The sequence below is a fragment of the Olea europaea genome, unplaced genomic scaffold, assembly GCF_002742605.1.
Source record: "Olea europaea var. sylvestris unplaced genomic scaffold, O_europaea_v1 scaffold713, whole genome shotgun sequence".
In the NCBI taxonomy this organism is placed as follows: domain Eukaryota; kingdom Viridiplantae; phylum Streptophyta; class Magnoliopsida; order Lamiales; family Oleaceae; genus Olea; species Olea europaea.
In genome coordinates, this window is record NW_019265529.1 from 14,801 (window position 1) to 33,557 (window position 18,757).

An 18,757-nucleotide genomic window follows, 5' to 3' on the forward strand; every position below is an offset into this window, starting at 1 on the left:
CACCATCACCGCCAACATAAAAAATGACTACCATCACACAACTGACATATGTACCACACCACCACACAATCACCACCTGCACATCAAATAACCTCGTCCACAGAATCGCTCACATCACAACACCACCGCAACAACAACAAAAAAGACCACCATCACGTGACTGTCGCCTGCATCACACCACCACACACAGATCTAACCTCAACACCACCACTGCCAACAACAATAAAATGACCACCACCACACAATCATTACCTACGCCACACAATCGTCACCTGCACCACACCAGCACACACGGATTGGCCCCCGACACAACACCACCATAACCATGCGATTGCAGTGAGCATCGCATGGGTAGAGAATTTTTGTAGGTGAATTAATTTAGGGTTTGGGTAATATACTAAATTAATATATGATCTTTGAACAAATAAATTTGATACTTTATGAATTGTAATTTTTAAATGCTCGCCGTGGTGTAATTTCCTCTTTTTTGCCCTCAAAAATCAAGCCTAAGTAAAAAACGGCACGAAAGGCCCTATAAACTCAATTTTCATTTATAGGGCCCGTTATTAGGTTTGCCAGAAAAGTCCTACGTGGCAGAATCAGGTGGTTAGATGGACCCCGCCAACCCCGACCACCACTCCAGTAGTAACAAGTCTCGCCGAAACAAAAAAACCACTGCCAAAGAGGAAATCCTGCTATTGGGGAGTACATATAATGAAATTTAACCAATATAGGGTTCTAATTTTGAGCCCTAAGCTTCATTAATCTAAAATGATCTGGAGGATTTCTGGCCTCTTCTGGGCTTTCGATTCAGGTATTATAATCAATTGTGCATGTGCTTGTTGATAGTAATTTTTATTGTTTTCTGAATGATGCTATGCACTTTTCGAAGTTGGATCTTTGGAATATGAGTTTCATTAGTCATTTGGTTTTTTAACTTAGGTTTTAACGGAGCATTGAGTTTCACTTTTTTGACGTAGTCTCCTAGTTTCCTTTTTTATTTCCCTTTTTTCTTTGGTGAGGTGGATATGGGTTTGATCATGGTTAAATATTTATGGTTTTAGCTCTATTTTTCTTTTCTTGTTATCAGCTTTTGATGACTAGGTATTACTGATGAAAAGAAGAAACTAAAAAAAATAATCTTTTTGCTGGTTAATGTGGAAATAAAGAGTAAAAATAATCAGTATCAGTACAATTGAACAGTTAATTATTTTCATATTGTAATTTTTAACAGTGGTAGAGAAGTTCTGAAATTTCTGGTTTACTTAATGAAAAAATGAATTGTAAAGAAAATCGTTTCTGTCTAAATACAGGATTTAGTAATTAGTAGTTATTGAAACTTGAAATTTTCATAAGTAATTAATAACAAAAATGCATTTTCCAAACAAGGATTTTGTACGAATGCGAGCTTAAGAAATTAGCTTATAATTTACTTAGAAGCAAGAAAATCATAACTTATCCAAACAGGTTTGGAAAAAAAAAAAAAAGAAAGAAAGAAAAAAGAAAAAAATGTTACTTTTTCTTCTTTGGAAGCTGAGCCAACCATGCTCAGCACAACTGCAAACAAAGGCTACAAAAACTTATTGTCATGTGTATTTCTGCAAACGGGATAGTTAATGACATTTAAAATATAAAATGAAATTATCTTTTTGAGATGATATCCCTATATATTCTTTTAAGAAACAACGATGGGTACACACAATGATATCCTAAATTTACCATCAGATCTAAAGCAATTAGATTATTGGCAATTACAACATGTTATGTTAATTTTGGTTGGTACCCCTCCCTCTTCTAATTTGCTCTATCAAAATTGTGTCACTAATTAAATATAAAAATAAAAAAAATAAAAAGAAAAATTAAAGAAAAACAGGTAGAGACGTAATGATGGCTAGAGAATTGTTCATCATGGTAAATGTTCCATGACAGCTAACTGTTTAGCCATCATAGATGCATAAATGAAACAGCAATGTTTCATTGTTAGCTGTCATCGGAAAATCAATTTTGTGCTGGTTGCAAGCTGATGAAAGAATTTTGATGTGAACTTTCCCATATTACGCCAAAAAAATGATTGGGAACTTTAAGTCAAGAAATAAATGGCACATACGTACTCAATGACTGGCCTTCAACTATATACGTCAATTATGTTGTTCCAGAGGTTAGTATCTACAAGGTGTGAATGGTTACCGACACTAGATGACAATTTTTTTTTTTATATTTGTTAGAATGCTTGAGCTTGGTGTATGGGTATTGAATTACTGTCCAACTGTAAACATTAACATGTACTGATATTGAGGCTAGTCTCTATTAAGCCGTGCGCTATATGTCAGATTCGTATGCGACCAGATTCTGCTTTTAACTTCCCTGATTCCATCACGCTCGCTTCTTGAATCTTAATACTATCTTTCAGCATTTCTTTGCTTTGATGGAAAATTTCGTGATCTAAGACTTTTCTAGTCTGTTTCAAAATGGTCGTATCTGTTCCTGAAGTGCTTCTAACTTACCTGAATATGCAAAAGAATATTTGATTAAATGTGGAGAAATGCGTTGGTTAACTACTTTGCAACTATAAGACTGACTTGTAATGATTATATTGAACAATATTTGACAGTAACAATTTTTCCCACCCATAGGACCATGCTCACCTGTGGTGGGATGTTGTATCATAGAGTATAACCTTGCAGTTAATTATTTATGGAGAGAAATGTGTCCTTATTCTGGATGTATATCTATTCTGTTGCAGGTTCTTGGTGTCATCGGTTACTTCTATTTGCTATCTGGTCCACTATCTATCACAATCAATTGACTCTGCAAACATCCCTTGTGCCTGCTCACATTTCTTCCACATCTATGCTAAAAGCTAGCCCACCAAAAAGCGGAATCTTTAAGCCCATAGAAATATCGCCCGCTGTTATTCCACATTCTCAGTTTCCTGGGGATCCATTGCCGCCAATGTATCCTACTTTTCCACCAACCTATGATCCTGTCTTAACTGGAAGGTGTCCTGTGAATTTCTCTGCCATCTCAAATATCATGGACAAAACAGCTTCTGATTGTAATCGAATCTTTGCACCTGTACTAGGAAATGTTATATGCTGCCCACAGTTCAGTAGCTTGCTCCACATATTCCAGGGATTCTATAGCAATAGCTCTGATAATTTAGTTTTACTAAATGCAGTTGCTGATGATTGTTTTAAAGACATCATCAATATATTAGCCAGCAGAGGAGCGAATGGCTCGATACCTGCCATCTGCTCTGTAAAGTCTTCAAATCTCACAGGTGGCTCTTGCCCTGTGAAAGACATAAATAATTTCGAGGAAATAGTGAACACAAGCAAATTACTGGAGGCTTGCACCACAGTCGATCCACTTAAGGAATGCTGCAGACCAATTTGTCAGCCTGCAATTATAGAAGCTTCACTTAAGCTATCGGGGACACAATCATTTGTGAATAATGATACGAATCATCTCAACATGCTTAATGATTGTAAAGGGGTGGTGTATTCATGGATGTCTAGGACACTTCCACACGATGCTGCTAATACAGCATATCGGATATTGTCTGCCTGCAAAGTTAACAAAGGTGTGGTTTATTGGTACTTCTTTTTTGTGTGTTTGAGAATATTTTATGCTCCTTTCACTTTCTTTACTCACCATATCTTTCCCTTTATTGTACCTCCAACCATAATTTCATGTAATCTCACAGGATTTAGACATTCATCAAAACCTTTTTCTTCTTAAGTTATGGATTATATCTGATGCGTCAATTGTAGTGGGATAACATGATAAGAAAATTGTACATACATCACCAGGGCATTGATCTGGAAGTGTTTAAAAATTACTATTATTATTGCTTTCGAAATTATAATTTCTCGTTGATGATGTTACTTTACTTGCTGAAACATCATGCTGATCTAAATTCTCCTCTACTTCTTAATTATGTTTAACCATTTCTGTAGTTTCCTTCCTAAATACGAATGAAGAGAGAAACTTGTCAGCTTTGGTACATATCCCCTTTATAGTTCTGTTTATATATTCTATTAGGTTTTAAATAGTTGCCTTCTTGAATGTAGCTTGTCCATTGGATTTAAAGCAGCCATCAGAAGTGATTGTAGCATGTAAAAATGTAGCTGCTTCAAGCCCTTCATGTTGTAGCTCATTAAATACTTACATTGCGGGAATACAAAAGCAAATGTTGATAACAAATCGCCAAGCAATAATCTGCGCAGCAAGGTTGGGGTCCATGCTACAGAAGGGTGGTGTGATGACCAATATTTTTGAGCTTTGTGATGTGGACTTGAAAGATTTTAGTCTCCAAAGTATGTGTTTCAATGGAGGTGTCATTCTAGAATCTTTTATTTGAAGTTATTACTTTCCTGGTTCTAATTTTTCTCTCTTTTGTGTTGTTGCTGGAGCAGCTGATGGACAACAAGGTCATTTTTTCCCTCCACTTTTATATTTACTTCTAAGTTTTATCTGATCTTCTTTCCTTATGTATAGGTTTTCTATTACAACTTACAAGCTATTTAGTAATTTGAGACTTTCAATTATAGATTATGTCTCTCTAGGGCATAAAAAGGATATTATGGGATTCTTTTGAACTGAGAGTCATGGCTTTATATGGGTTAAAGCAATCACCAAGGGCATGGTTTGGGATGTTTCCTGAAGTTATGGAATTTGGTCTTCAGATGTATCAGATAGGTCATTCAGTAATTCATTTATAAACTCGTGCAGGCCATGTTATCCTTTTAGTTTATGTAGATGATATTGTAATCACTGGCAATAATGTAGATGGGATTGTCTAGTTGAAACAGTTTCTACAAAAACACTTCCAGACCAAAGATCTAGGTAAGCTTCAACATTTTTTGGGTATTGAAATTGCTAGGTCTCGAGCAAGTATCATCTTATAGAGAAAATATGTACTTGATCTGTTAGATGAAACGGGATTTCTTGGAACTCGTCCAGTAGATACTCCTATGAATCCAAATGTAAAGCTTTTAGAGGATGGAGGAGAACCGTTTAAGGAACCAGGAAAATATCGTCGTTTGGTTGGGAAGTTGACTATTACACGACTAGATATTTCATATGCAGTTAGCGTTATTAGTCAGTTCTTGGATGGTCCTCGAATTTTTCATTGGGAAGTTGTGATACATATTATTTGGTATCTGGAAAAGGTTCTAGGTCTTGGATTATTGTATAAACCAAATGGACATATCAAAGTAGAAGGATTTAAGATGCAAATTGGATAGGATCTCCATCAGATAGATGATCCACTACTGGTTTCCGTACTTTTTTCGATGGAAACCTTGTCTCTTGGAATAGTAAGAAACAAATCATAGTAGCGAGGTCAAATGTAGAAGCAAAATATAAGGTAATAGCTCATACTGCTAGTGAGTTGACATGGTTGCAGCACTTTCTTCAAGAAATCAATCTCTCACCTTCTATCCCTATTCCAATGCTATGTGGTAATCGGGCTACTCTACATATTGCATCCAATTTAGTCTTCCATGAAAGGACCAAAAACATTGAAGTTGATTGTCACTTTGTTCAAGACAAAATAGTGAATGGTGATATGTGTACACCATTTGTGAAGACGGGAGATGAGTTTGCTAATACATTTACGAAGTCATTGAATGGAGGCTTGCACCACAGTCGATCCACTTAAGGAATGCTGCAGACCAATTTGTCAGCCTGCAATTATAGAAGCTTCACTTAAGCTATCGGGGACACAATCATTTGTGAATAATGATACGAATCATCTCAACATGCTTAATGATTGTAAAGGGGTGGTGTATTCATGGATGTCTAGGACACTTCCACACGATGCTGCTAATACAGCATATCGGATATTGTCTGCCTGCAAAGTTAACAAAGGTGTGGTTTATTGGTACTTCTTTTTTGTGTGTTTGAGAATATTTTATGCTCCTTTCACTTTCTTTACTCACCATATCTTTCCCTTTATTGTACCTCCAACCATAATTTCATGTAATCTCACAGGATTTAGACATTCATCAAAACCTTTTTCTTCTTAAGTTATGGATTATATCTGATGCGTCAATTGTAGTGGGATAACATGATAAGAAAATTGTACATACATCACCAGGGCATTGATCTGGAAGTGTTTAAAAATTACTATTATTATTGCTTTCGAAATTATAATTTCTCGTTGATGATGTTACTTTACTTGCTGAAACATCATGCTGATCTAAATTCTCCTCTACTTCTTAATTATGTTTAACCATTTCTGTAGTTTCCTTCCTAAATACGAATGAAGAGAGAAACTTGTCAGCTTTGGTACATATCCCCTTTATAGTTCTGTTTATATATTCTATTAGGTTTTAAATAGTTGCCTTCTTGAATGTAGCTTGTCCATTGGATTTAAAGCAGCCATCAGAAGTGATTGTAGCATGTAAAAATGTAGCTGCTTCAAGCCCTTCATGTTGTAGCTCATTAAATACTTACATTGCGGGAATACAAAAGCAAATGTTGATAACAAATCGCCAAGCAATAATCTGCGCAGCAAGGTTGGGGTCCATGCTACAGAAGGGTGGTGTGATGACCAATATTTTTGAGCTTTGTGATGTGGACTTGAAAGATTTTAGTCTCCAAAGTATGTGTTTCAATGGAGGTGTCATTCTAGAATCTTTTATTTGAAGTTATTACTTTCCTGGTTCTAATTTTTCTCTCTTTTGTGTTGTTGCTGGAGCAGCTGATGGACAACAAGGTCATTTTTTCCCTCCACTTTTATATTTACTTCTAAGTTTTATCTGATCTTCTTTCCTTATGTATAGGTTTTCTATTACAACTTACAAGCTATTTAGTAATTTGAGACTTTCAATTATAGATTATGTCTCTCTAGGGCATAAAAAGGATATTATGGGATTCTTTTGAACTGAGAGTCATGGCTTTATATGGGTTAAAGCAATCACCAAGGGCATGGTTTGGGATGTTTCCTGAAGTTATGGAATTTGGTCTTCAGATGTATCAGATAGGTCATTCAGTAATTCATTTATAAACTCGTGCAGGCCATGTTATCCTTTTAGTTTATGTAGATGATATTGTAATCACTGGCAATAATGTAGATGGGATTGTCTAGTTGAAACAGTTTCTACAAAAACACTTCCAGACCAAAGATCTAGGTAAGCTTCAACATTTTTTGGGTATTGAAATTGCTAGGTCTCGAGCAAGTATCATCTTATAGAGAAAATATGTACTTGATCTGTTAGATGAAACGGGATTTCTTGGAACTCGTCCAGTAGATACTCCTATGAATCCAAATGTAAAGCTTTTAAAGGATGGAGGAGAACCGTTTAAGGAACCAGGAAAATATCGTCGTTTGGTTGGGAAGTTGACTATTACACGACTAGATATTTCATATGCAGTTAGCGTTATTAGTCAGTTCTTGGATGGTCCTCGAATTTTTCATTGGGAAGTTGTGATACATATTATTTGGTATCTGGAAAAGGTTCTAGGTCTTGGATTATTGTATAAACCAAATGGACATATCAAAGTAGAAGGATTTAAGATGCAAATTGGATAGGATCTCCATCAGATAGATGATCCACTACTGGTTTCCGTACTTTTTTCGATGGAAACCTTGTCTCTTGGAATAGTAAGAAACAAATCATAGTAGCGAGGTCAAATGTAGAAGCAAAATATAAGGTAATAGCTCATACTGCTAGTGAGTTGACATGGTTGCAGCACTTTCTTCAAGAAATCAATCTCTCACCTTCTATCCCTATTCCAATGCTATGTGGTAATCGGGCTACTCTACATATTGCATCCAATTTAGTCTTCCATGAAAGGACCAAAAACATTGAAGTTGATTGTCACTTTGTTCAAGACAAAATAGTGAATGGTGATATGTGTACACCATTTGTGAAAACGGGAGATTAGTTTGCTAATACATTTACGAAGTCATTGAATGGTAATTGGTTGAGGTTTCTTTGTTTCAAGCTCGACTTATATGATATATATGCTCCAGCTCTAGGGGGTATTAAGGAATAAATTAATAAAGGTTCGCGTAGATTGGGCATGATATAGGTTTATTGTCTTCCCATACTTCTACATAGTTTCCATAATTGTATTCTTGTGTTTCCATAATTGTATTCTTGTTTTCACTATATAATGAAAGTAGAGGGGAGAAAGAAGTTCTACCATTTTCTCTCCCGTGTTTCTTCAATTCTTGTCAACAATTACCAAGAGTAAAGACGCGTACACTAGCTTTTATGTGTACATGATGTTGACGTTTTATTAAATTTATAAGTCTCATGTCTAAGCATCTCCATTTCTAATAACTTTAATCTTCAAGAATGCTACTTTCTGCTGAAAATCTTTTGCAATTTCCTACCATTTTTGGTACATGGATTCAAGGAAACTTTTTAGTTTTGAACTGATGCAGAATATCTCCTATAGATTTGGAAAGAATTTAAGGAGTATTGGTGAATGATTGACTAAGTTTTAGCTAATTGTGATCTTCACCAGCATATCTTTTTCTTCCAAAAGGGAACTAATTAAAGCAAAAACATGATCAGGATTTGGTTCTATTGGTCTTGGAGTTTCACGGTGGGAGACTCAGTTAACGAGAATGTTAATAGCCAACAGCATATTTTTAATTATTTACAATTGAATGTTGTATCTTATGCTTGACTGAGACATATCTTCTCAAATGAGATTGAGAGGTAGCACTTCTAGGCATGGTTAAAAAGGGCGGACTTGAGGTTTAGTACATGTACCTCAGGGCGCTACTTGTAGTGCTTTTATTTTGAGGCAGCTGCCTCATTGCATAAGGCAAGGCACACACCTCAATTCAATTGCCTCATGTGGCGTACGTCTTGCTCATGTTTTATTTGAATTTGAATTTTTTATTTCTATATTTTGAGTGATAAAGCCTAAAGGCTTTTAATTGGGCCCAACTTAAATAAAAAAAAGGCAAAAAATTGCCCCTATCAAATTTGACTAAACAATTAAAAAAAACTAAACCCCACTAGCAATTTGAGTACCCCACCTGAAAGAAGAAGCTTTTCCAAGATTGCAAGCTGGCAACTGGCCGTTCTAAAACTGCGGGAGGTATATATTATTATTATTTTCTTCTTTCTTTTCTATATTTCATCTCCTTCACGTCTCTCATTTTATTTTTATTTTCCTAAAGTTCTTACACGAGATATAACGGTAGGTTCTTAAAACCAGGCAGTAATGATGTTAATTCTTTGGAGATTTTTTTAAGATTGATTGGTTATGGTTTATTGGGGGAGAGGAAATTACATTTGGTTAACTAGGGTGCAATTTGTTCTCCAATAAGGGTGAGAGATCTCGAATTGAGGAGTCTTGTATTATTTAATAAAGCCTTGTTGGGTAAGTGGTTGCGGCGACTCGAAGTGGAGAGGAAGAGTTTTTGGAGAGAAATTATAATAACAATATACAGTGAGGGGGATGGTGCTCGATCGATGGCCGTTGTGCTTATGGGGTGAGTTTGTGGGGGTATATCCGACAAGGGTGGAGCGATTTTCGAGATAGATTGACTTTTATAATGGAGAATGGTAATGCTATTAGTTCTTGAGATGATTGTTGGTGTGGAGAGCAACCACTTATGGTGAGATTTCTCTCTTTGTATCGTATTACTTTGGTGCAGCCTACTACGGTAAATGAGGTCTTAGATATACATAACTCTCAGTTAGAAGTTAGAACATTATTTTTCGATAGGGTTTGTAGGACTAGAAAGTCGATGATTATGCGCTGCTTCTGACATCTTTGTATGAGGTGTATTTTAGGGTGGAAAAGGGTGATTGTAGCAGGTGGAGGTTGACACGGGATGGTATCTTTTCAGTCGGCACTTATTTTAGATTCTTATTGGGACCGGTGGAGAGTTCATTCCCGTAGCAGATAGTATGGAAATGCAAATTGCCTCAAAGCGTGGCATTTTTGCTGTGGACGGTTGTTAGGATACAGGTATTGATGCTGGATAATTTTCGAACAAGGATTTTTATGTGACGGAGTGGTGTTGTGTGTGTAGGAGGGACGGGGAGATGATTGGCCACTTGTTCCTTCATTATAATGTTACTCGTTTGCTGTGATATTCTGGCATCTCAACACATAGATTAAGTGTCGCCGAGGCGTATAAAAGACGTGTTAAAGGCATGGAGGAAAAAGTTTCGTAATAAATATTGCAAGCCCGTGGGACCTTATTCTGGATTGCATTGTATAGAGTGTGTAGAGAAAAAGAAACAGTCGCTATTTTGATGATCAAATACGGATAACTGAGCAGATTAGGGAATTGTTTTATTTGACATTTTATACTTGGTTTAATGTAACGGCTACTAGTCATATAGACGGGTTGCCAAATTTCATGTTGTTTCTTTCTTGTTTAAAGTAAATAGTACCCTTCCTATGTATTATCCTTTGATTAATACAATATTCGATTACATTTCAAAAAATAATAATAATTATATTATCTTATAATTTTTTGACTAAGTTTTTGGTTTGTGGTGAGGCTTGCATCTCTTTGGTTTAATGTAACGGCTACTAGTCATATAGACGGGTTGCCAAATTTCATGTTGTTTCTTTCTTGTTTAAAGTAAATAGTACCCTTCCTATGTATTATCCTTTGATTAATACAATATTTGATTACATTTCAAAAAATAATAATAATTATATTATCTTATAATTTTTTGACTAAGTTTTTGGTTTGTGGTGAGGCTTGCATCTCAAGGCTTATGCCTCATCTCACAAAGTAAAAATGCCCGAGTACCTATTTCCACCTTTTTAAGCATGGCTTCTAGGATATTGTTGGTAAAATAGTATGTGATTCTTGCTGATATTTTTTCACGTTAACTCAGGTTGTTTGCTTCATAGCTTGCCAGCAGATTTGGTTTATGATAAGTCAGCTGGCTTAAGCATTACTTGTGATTTGAACGACAATATTGCAGCTCCATGGCCTTCATCATCTTCTCTCACATCATTATCTCTTTGTGCTCCTGGTAATGGTTCCAAAGAACTAGATGTTTATCTTTTCGATAAATACCCAGTAAAGGGTTCGAAAGATATAATGTAATTGCTGATGATCCTTCAAATACAAATTCATAAATGAAAATATTGTGATGAGATTTTCATCAATTTGCAGAGATGTCCTTGCCAGCACTGCCAACATCCGAGACATTGGGTAATCTTGGTAAGTGTTTATTTCGATATACAACCTTACTTCCTCTTTTTTGTGTGTGTGCGCGCGTGTGTGTGCACGCGCGCCTTAACCTCCTTGATTCAATTTTCATCACAAACAATTATCTGACAAATTTTGATCTTGGTTTCCCTTTTTCATGTTGAACCAGCCTTGTCGATCTGGTTTTTAAAACATAGAAATTGCCTGATTAATATTTTAATGGGGTAATAGCTGATATGTATTGTTGTTTCCAAGTTATGGACCTTATAAATTATTTTCCCCTGCTTTTGTTTGAAGATTGTGGAGGTTGTTTCTCATTTATTGAATGGCTGAGATGTCTAAAAACTTATTTATTTGTTATTTTCAGTGGTTAAAAGGCTGATATTGTGTTCATCTCTGATGCAGGATATCGTGGGGGTTGGACGGATCTCTTTGTACCCATTCTTTCATTTTTTGTTTTGGAACATTATTGATCTAGAGAGATTTTGCAGAGCGCTGGGTTGATTTTAGTTGAAGGGCTTAGATTGGCCCTAGATCATATTTACATGTACACATTGAATACATTCCCTTGCATATATTAGAAGCTATTTTTGGTCGTCATTCTTGATTGGTTTTATAAGATGAATGATTTTTAGAATTTTAGGTAGTGCCATAGGGGTGATTCAACAATTAATTTTAATCACACATTTCAAGGGACCTACGACTTTTCAACCAATCATTCCATCAACTTCGATTAAAATTTACCAAAAATCTAATTTTAATTCCCACCAAACAGGGGCTAATTTTATGTTGTAAATCATTGGAAATTTTGGTAGGATGTGAGCATTGTGGAAACGGGGCCGACTTTGCCATGTCTCCTGGTCACAAGGAGCTTTACTACAAAGTTTCTCTTTCATTGGGATGGCTAATAATGGAAATGCATGGATTGACTTCAACTGTGAATCCAGCAGCCATGTAAATATGAGGTTTTGAGTTGGTAGACCACATTGGTCATTGCGTTTGTTTTATAATTCTAGTTCCTTTTATACAGTGGAGGACAAATTCGAATTTGTTTCTTAATGGTGTAACTTTCTATGGTTATATTATCTTACATGTAAGTACTGGGAGAAAGTTACAAATTTATGCAGGGTTTGTTGATTTGAATGTATGCCTATGGGCAGTTGAGGGAGCTTGTATGTTCTTTGACACAATTTATTGAAATGAACAATGGCTTCTTGCAGGAGTCATTTTTTCTGGGCACTAGCCATTTTGCTTAGATTAGGTCCACTTCAAACTGCAAAATTGTCTAGGTATGCCAAATGCCTTTACCGAAGGTAACTGATATGATGATCGTGTGAGTTGGCTACTTGAAGTTCATCGTATCCTGTCAACATTTCTTGAGAGAGAAGACAATGCTCAAGGCAAGTTTACATGCAACTCAAAAGAGACTCAAAAATTTCTTAAACGTTTGAAAGAGTCTAGGTTGATTGATTACTTATGAACATTTGAAATAGATTTAGATTTTACGAGGTGGAAGTGTGTAGTTGTGTATTATTGAAAAGCAGCATTTAAATTTCTGTCTTCTATGAATGACTTTTATCTCCTAAGTGGCACACGTTCTGGGGAACAACTTAAGAACAAAGAAGTTTTTCTTCTTGATGAATTTGCTTCGGACATGTTTTCATGATTTTTACCCAAAGAAACTTTATTTTGTCTCTTATAGGGATTTTGAATCCAATGGCCGTTGATGCAAGAGAAAGCTCATCTCTGAATCTTGTGCGGATACAACTGTTTGCAGTTCTTCCAAGATGCGTCTCTGCACATTTTCTGTGTCTACCAGATATGGGTTCTGATCTCTTCATTAAAATATTTCCTTCAATACTATTTTGCTTATCGCTTTCTGTCAAGTCCAATTCTATCTGAAAAAGAATGAAATTTGTCATTCATGTCTATGCAACTAATCGTTTTCCATTTTCCCTGGCATTTGGTGCCAGGCTGAAATTTTTTTCAGTTACTCCACTCTGCTCGTTCCATTGTTGCTCATTGTAGTATATTTTCGTCTCTCAATGCCAAAACAACATAAAAAATGATTATGTTTTGGTATTTACACAGATATTCCAACTACGAAAAAATAAAGGGGGTATTGCTTTGTTCATATAATCTGTTTCTAATTATGATGATGATACCAAATTTTTCTTTCTAATTGTAAATACCTCCCTGTATAGCAAAGTGGCCAAATTCTGGAAAATGCTTGTAACGAGGACTAGAATTGAAAGAGAAGAGGAGACGGGAAAGAGGAAGAATGACGGAGCAGTTAAAGAGGGAGAAATTGTAGTTTATTGAATATTAAAGTGGGTTACAATCAAAGGCCTATCCATACTTATAGTGGGACTTCTAGTAGATGAGGAAAACTATTAAACAAATAGAAGGAAATAAAAGATAATCTCTCGACATAAAATATAAATTCTCTTCCTAAAGTAAGTGTCTTAGATTGGTAAGTCATCAAGGGAATATCCAAGATAAAGACCATTTGAAGAGGAGAGTGGAATCTCGATGAAATGAGGATATGCTCAAGCTGCCCATTTCTTGAGAGGGTAAACTGCACGAACTTTTCTTTCACTCTTCATCCCCGTCTCTCCCTCTCTATGTAGGATAATGATGAGGATATATTGCCCTTGTTTGAGCCCCATTTTGAGGGAAAAAATGAATTTTTGAATAGTGTATTGATGGAAAATGTGTGGTTAAAAAATAAGGAAAAGTTTTGAATTTGCGTGTAATATTATCTTATTGAAGAATGTGTGGTTGAAATGATGTCAAAACACTGTAGAAGAATTTATTTTTTCTAAAGAATGGGGATCAAACAAGGGTATTATAAAGTAGAAACACAGTGAGTGACACATTTTGGCAGGCAAATATTGAATTCCATTATCGTAATTTATACGGTAAAAAGGAAAATTTTTAGGTAGAAACTCAAAACGAAGTTTTTTAATGATAGAAAAACCTTTTTGCTTTTGGGGCTCGACTTGTCTAGATAGAGACTTCAAACGGTCTCCATTTTAACATTTTGTATAGTGAACTAGGTCGAAATAAGGCACTGTGCGACATATTGAACTGGCTTATGTCATGCCGTGCAAGCTTCTTAATGAGTTACACAAAATTGATTCAATTTTCTTATATTTAGAGTCTAATTCAATATTTTCACCAAAACGGTTGAGGGAGCAAAATGTACCATGTGTTATTTATATATATTAGAAAGAAGACAAGTGATGAGTGCAATAGCACCTCTAAAGCATAGTTTTCGGTTTGTTCTTGGGCACTTTTGTGCGTTTTGATGTGTTTGTTTATGTTGTTCCGTAGTTTAGGTAACGTAGTGAAAACGACATATTTTGGAGCTTGGAATGGAGCTAAATTGTTGATCATGGAAGTGGGCATGGAGTGAAGATGAAAGAAGAGAAAAATAAAGTGGAAAAGAGGCAAGAAAATGAGGCCAAATGCAAAGGAATCATATAAGAGCTACAGCGCCGCACGTTGGTGCCTAGGCGCCCAAGAAACGGCCAGAAAATCAACAGAAACCCCATCTCGCCTTGAAACGTTAAGGGACTATAAAAATAACCTAAAGACCTACTTTTGGAGGAGGATATAGCTTAAGAGGCAAGGAAACAAGAGATTGCTTGAGAGCAATTGGGAAAAGAATTCAAGCGCGAAACCAGTTTTTCTCATTCATTTCTTTTCCATGTCCTTAATATTAGATTGGATTATGCATTTTCTCTTATTCATTAACTAATTTCTAGATCTAGGGTTTGATGTAACCTAACTTGGAATATGTTTGGATTCTAATATAGTTATTTCTTTTGATTTTTTCGTGAGTTGTGTTGATTATTGCACATTGCTTTCAATTACCTAATCAATAGTTGAATGATTTGATATTTTAAATCTCGGTACTAGAGGCAGAGAGATATTTAGGCACGATCTAAGAATAACATAACCTAGATTTTATAGGTTTCAAGAGAAAAATATGAAATCTTTTAGGCCTATTTCATTTAAGAACCACGTTCCTGATAATTTCTATTGGATGTAATTCGAAATGGAGATAGGTTATATTCGACACTCGAGAAAAGAAATAGAATTAATTTAGAGTTTTTACCAATAAACTTAGGAAAATTAATAGTTGCAGCTATAAAAGTTGAAAACATTGTTGATAATGCGGTAAAATCATCCCTAGGCTTTCCCAAGTTGATAAATCTCGTATAATTTGTCTTATCGTACTTGAACTGCCACCACATCTATGTTAGATTAATATAAAAAAATATTGATTGTAAACTTGATTTTTAGATAAAGTAAAAGCTAAAATAATTATAGTACTTAGTAGGAATTAAATATCAATCCTCGTGAGTTCGATACTCTAATTCTCATATATTAAAAAGCTTGATACCATATAATTTACGGTGTACAAAAACCGTAATAACAAGATAAACAAATTAATTCAGGGAACAAATACTCCTTTGTCAACGTCTTCTAGAGTTCCATCTTGAAAGTGTCCAATCCTCGAAGAAATTCACAAATGTGTAACACTTTCCGTGAAACTGCTCTTAAAAATCTGAGCCACCACCATGACAATACAGGAGCATGGAAGCAGTCATATCTTATCAATATATACATACCCATTTGTTGACGTTCGTATTAAGAAATTTTGAAATTATTTGTTCAAATAGGAAAAAGCTCCTTGCCCCCTACGGGTGGTGGGCCTGTTGACCATGAAACATGGCAGGGCTCGTTCAAATAATAGTATGCTTTCTCTAGACTTGACCCGCACATTTCAATAAGTGGTTTTGAATTCTTAACATTTGAAAGGGAGATTTCGAGTCTTATTAAATTGTATAAATTTGAATCTCCATGTGATAGAAATTATCAGTGTACACATTTAAAATTATATGCGCTGGAGAGCAAAATCGTTAAACCACTTAAAAGTCAACTTTAAGTCACATGAAAGTTACATATGATTTTAATGATGGCAGTGACAATTTCAGTTTCGTAGAAATCTTGATTCATGTATTTGAATATGTTGCGAACTCAGAACTTCAACTTTGGGATCCAAGACCATAATCTTCAACTAAAGCTAGCATTCACTATAGAATTGAGAAATTCTTCTGTAATAGCAAGTAAACCATGGACTCAATCCCCGAGCAAAAGAAGAATAAATAGATTAAAAACATTGTGCTCTTTCCAGATACGAGGCATTTGGCCAGGCAAGACTTCGTGTCAACCGGACGATGGAAAATCTGGTGTAAAAGAGCAAATCAATCTGGTGTAAAAGAGCAAATCAAAATTTTGAGAACTAAGGGAGGGTAAAGTCACAAAATATTTCGAATTTTTCGAAAAATATAGAAACACCATATGACAATCATGAAATATCCTACAACAATATTAACTTGGTGCAGGACTTGTCGATTCAGCTAGCTTTTTCGGGCAAGAAGAAGAAAGGTGGCCGCGTTCTCCACACTCATAACAAGTTCGCCTCCTTATCTTTGAACTGACCGTGGGGTCCACAGCACTTATCCCACTGCTATTAACGTGATTTGCACTAACTTTACTCGCCTCACTGGTGTCGACCTGATTATTTCTTGGTATGAATTTCGACTTGGTGGCATCTCCCTTCTTGGGAACAGCACAGCTTATTCTAACAGGTCTCTCACAAACAATCTTTTGATCCATTTTCAATGCCATATCGAGAGAGAGGCTATCAGCAAAATCGACATGAGCATATCCTTTGAATTCACTAGTCTCCTTATCTTCACCAAATCGGATAGAGGTAATAGAGCAATCTGAGAAAAGTTTCCTCAAATTGTCCTCGGTTATATCCCACGACAAATTCCCAACATAGATCCTATTATAACCCTCCACGACCGATGGAGAAAAGTTGGACACTTTGGTAACTCTAGTTGACTTGTAAGGCTGGATTTTCAGATATAGTCCACCCCTGGAATAAGACAAAAAATTCATAACCACGACAAAAGGAGACCGGGAAAATAATATAAAGCGAATCAGTGACCTACATGTCAGATCCATCAAGTGCCAAGGCTCTTTTAGCTGCTGCTTCTGTCTGCAAAAGAATAATGGAAACATTAGTCCAGCAATATTATTTTATTAAAGAATATTTGAATAGTATATTGATGGGAAATGCGTAGTTAAAAAATAAGGAAAAGTTTTGGATTTGCATGTAATATTATTTTATTAAAGAATATGTAATTGAAATTATGTCAAAACACTATTTAAGAATACATTTTTTTTCAAAGAATGCGGCTCAAACAAGGGCCAAGTATCCTTCAATGAAGCCAACTCCAGCAGCGAATCAGTGACCTACATGTCAGATCCATCAAGTGCCAAGGCTCTTTTAGCTGCTGCTTCTGTCTGCAAAAGAATAATGGAAACATTAGTCCAGCAATATTATTTTATTAAAGAATATTTGAATAGTATATTGATGGGAAATGTGTAGTTAAAAAATAAGGAAAAGTTTTGGATTTGCATGTAATATTATTTTATTAAAGAATATGTAATTGAAATTATATCAAAACACTATTTAAGAATACATTTTTTTTCAAAGAATGCGGCTCAAACAAGGGCCAAGTATCCTTCAATGAAGCCAACTCCAAAGAACCTTTCCATAAAACCGCTCAACACTTCAATAGCCAGGATAAAAGGCAAGGTGCATATAGGATTCCTTCCTTGTCTGATATATTAGTACTCTAAATAAACCAGAATGTTCTGCATATACCAAAAGAGAAATTTTAATAATGGAATGCCAAAGAAAATCCTGTCTCCTTTTCCTCCCCAAAACTAATCTTCTCCACAGCTCACAAGAGGAACTTCCAATCAACATCATCATAAGTCTTCTCCAAGTCTTCTTTCATCACAAATCACACTATCTTCCTCTTCATCCAAGAATCCATAAGCTCAAATGCCCCCACAATTGCATTCAGAATTTGACTTTCCTCAACAAAAGCATGCTGTAAGAAAACGATTAAACCTGCCAGGACCCTTGTTTAGTCTCAAAGAAAGGATCTTAGAGAGGATTTTATACACCCCTCCCATTATTCAAAGAAAGAACCTCAACAACAGCATGGGCCTATAATTTGTGACATCAAAGGAACTGTCCATGTTAGAAATGAAGGCCGCCACGAAATTGGCATTAAAACTCTTTTGGAATGATTCAATTTCATAGAAGGAATACAGAATATTTGTCACATCCTTTCCCACCTCCCCTCAACATTTCTCAATCCTTCCAGGCCAAACACCAGGTCTCTGTTCTTCCCTTTTTTAAAAAATACAAAAGGTGATGATAGCAGCAGTTCTTCTGCAGTAAGTCCCCCCTGTCAACAATAAGCTTCTCAACACAGTTGTTGAGTCTTTGAAAAATTGGACATAATATGAAAGAATTCAGTATTTTAGCCCACTTTTTGACCAAGATGTTCTATATTGAAGTTACTAGCATACTCTCCTGCCAGGAATAGTCTTCCAATTTCCGCCTTCTAATTCCTCCTCTACGACTTCCAATCTCTCGCCAAGTCCACTGCCCTCATCCTCTCAATCAATGTTTCTTGACTCTTCCATCAAGCTTTTCAAGTT

General features: G+C 35.7%; 2 protein-coding genes across 8 annotated transcripts in view; one reads left to right on the plus strand and one right to left on the minus strand.

Annotated features, from left to right (window-relative positions):
• Positions 1–525: 525 nt before the first annotated feature.
• On the plus strand, positions 526–11,755 carry LOC111390758 (uncharacterized GPI-anchored protein At1g61900-like). 6 transcript variants are annotated; one of them, XM_023015864.1, is made up of 8 exons: positions 526–814; positions 2,744–3,348; positions 5,640–5,874; positions 6,365–6,610; positions 6,707–6,724; positions 10,836–10,976; positions 11,120–11,167; positions 11,561–11,755. In XM_023015864.1, exons 1-8 carry the CDS (start codon positions 772–774, stop codon positions 11,626–11,628), a joined length of 1,404 nt encoding a protein of 467 aa, XP_022871632.1. In that variant the 5' UTR covers positions 526–771; the 3' UTR covers positions 11,629–11,755. The 6 variants fall into 6 exon arrangements, with proteins under 6 accessions (XP_022871632.1, XP_022871634.1, XP_022871631.1 ...); XM_023015866.1 differs by having other exon boundaries at positions 6,710–6,724; XM_023015863.1 differs by lacking the exons at positions 5,640–5,874; positions 6,365–6,610; positions 6,707–6,724 and adding exons at positions 4,074–4,319; positions 4,416–4,433 and having other exon boundaries at positions 2,744–3,583.
• Positions 11,756–16,318: 4,563 nt separating this feature from the next.
• Positions 16,319–18,757, minus strand: part of LOC111390754 (RNA-binding protein CP33, chloroplastic) — a 4,987-nt gene continuing 2,548 nt past the window's right edge. The window contains exons 3-4 of one of the 2 annotated variants that reach the window (XM_023015859.1): positions 17,188–17,234; positions 16,319–17,111 (exon numbers count right to left, since the gene is read on the minus strand). In XM_023015859.1, coding sequence (XP_022871627.1) covers positions 16,559–17,111; positions 17,188–17,234 — 600 coding nt within the window. In that variant the 3' untranslated portion in view covers positions 16,319–16,558. Of the gene's footprint in view, positions 17,112–17,187; positions 17,235–17,495; positions 17,543–18,757 lie in introns of both variants that reach the window. The other variant, XM_023015858.1, reaches the window with a different exon arrangement.

What these genes read in the sequence shown, in the direction of transcription:
- LOC111390758 (XM_023015863.1), top strand. Translation starts at nt 772, where the DNA reads ATGATCTGGAGGATTTCTGGCCTCTTCTGGGCTTTCGATTCAG. An exon ending in CTTCTGGGCTTTCGATTCAG is followed by an intron (nt 815 to 2,743) that starts GTATTATAATCA and finishes ATTCTGTTGCAG; the next exon opens with GTTCTTGGTGTCATCGGTTA. An exon ending in TGCCTGCAAAGTTAACAAAG is followed by an intron (nt 3,584 to 4,073) that starts GTGTGGTTTATT and finishes TCTTGAATGTAG; the next exon opens with CTTGTCCATTGGATTTAAAG.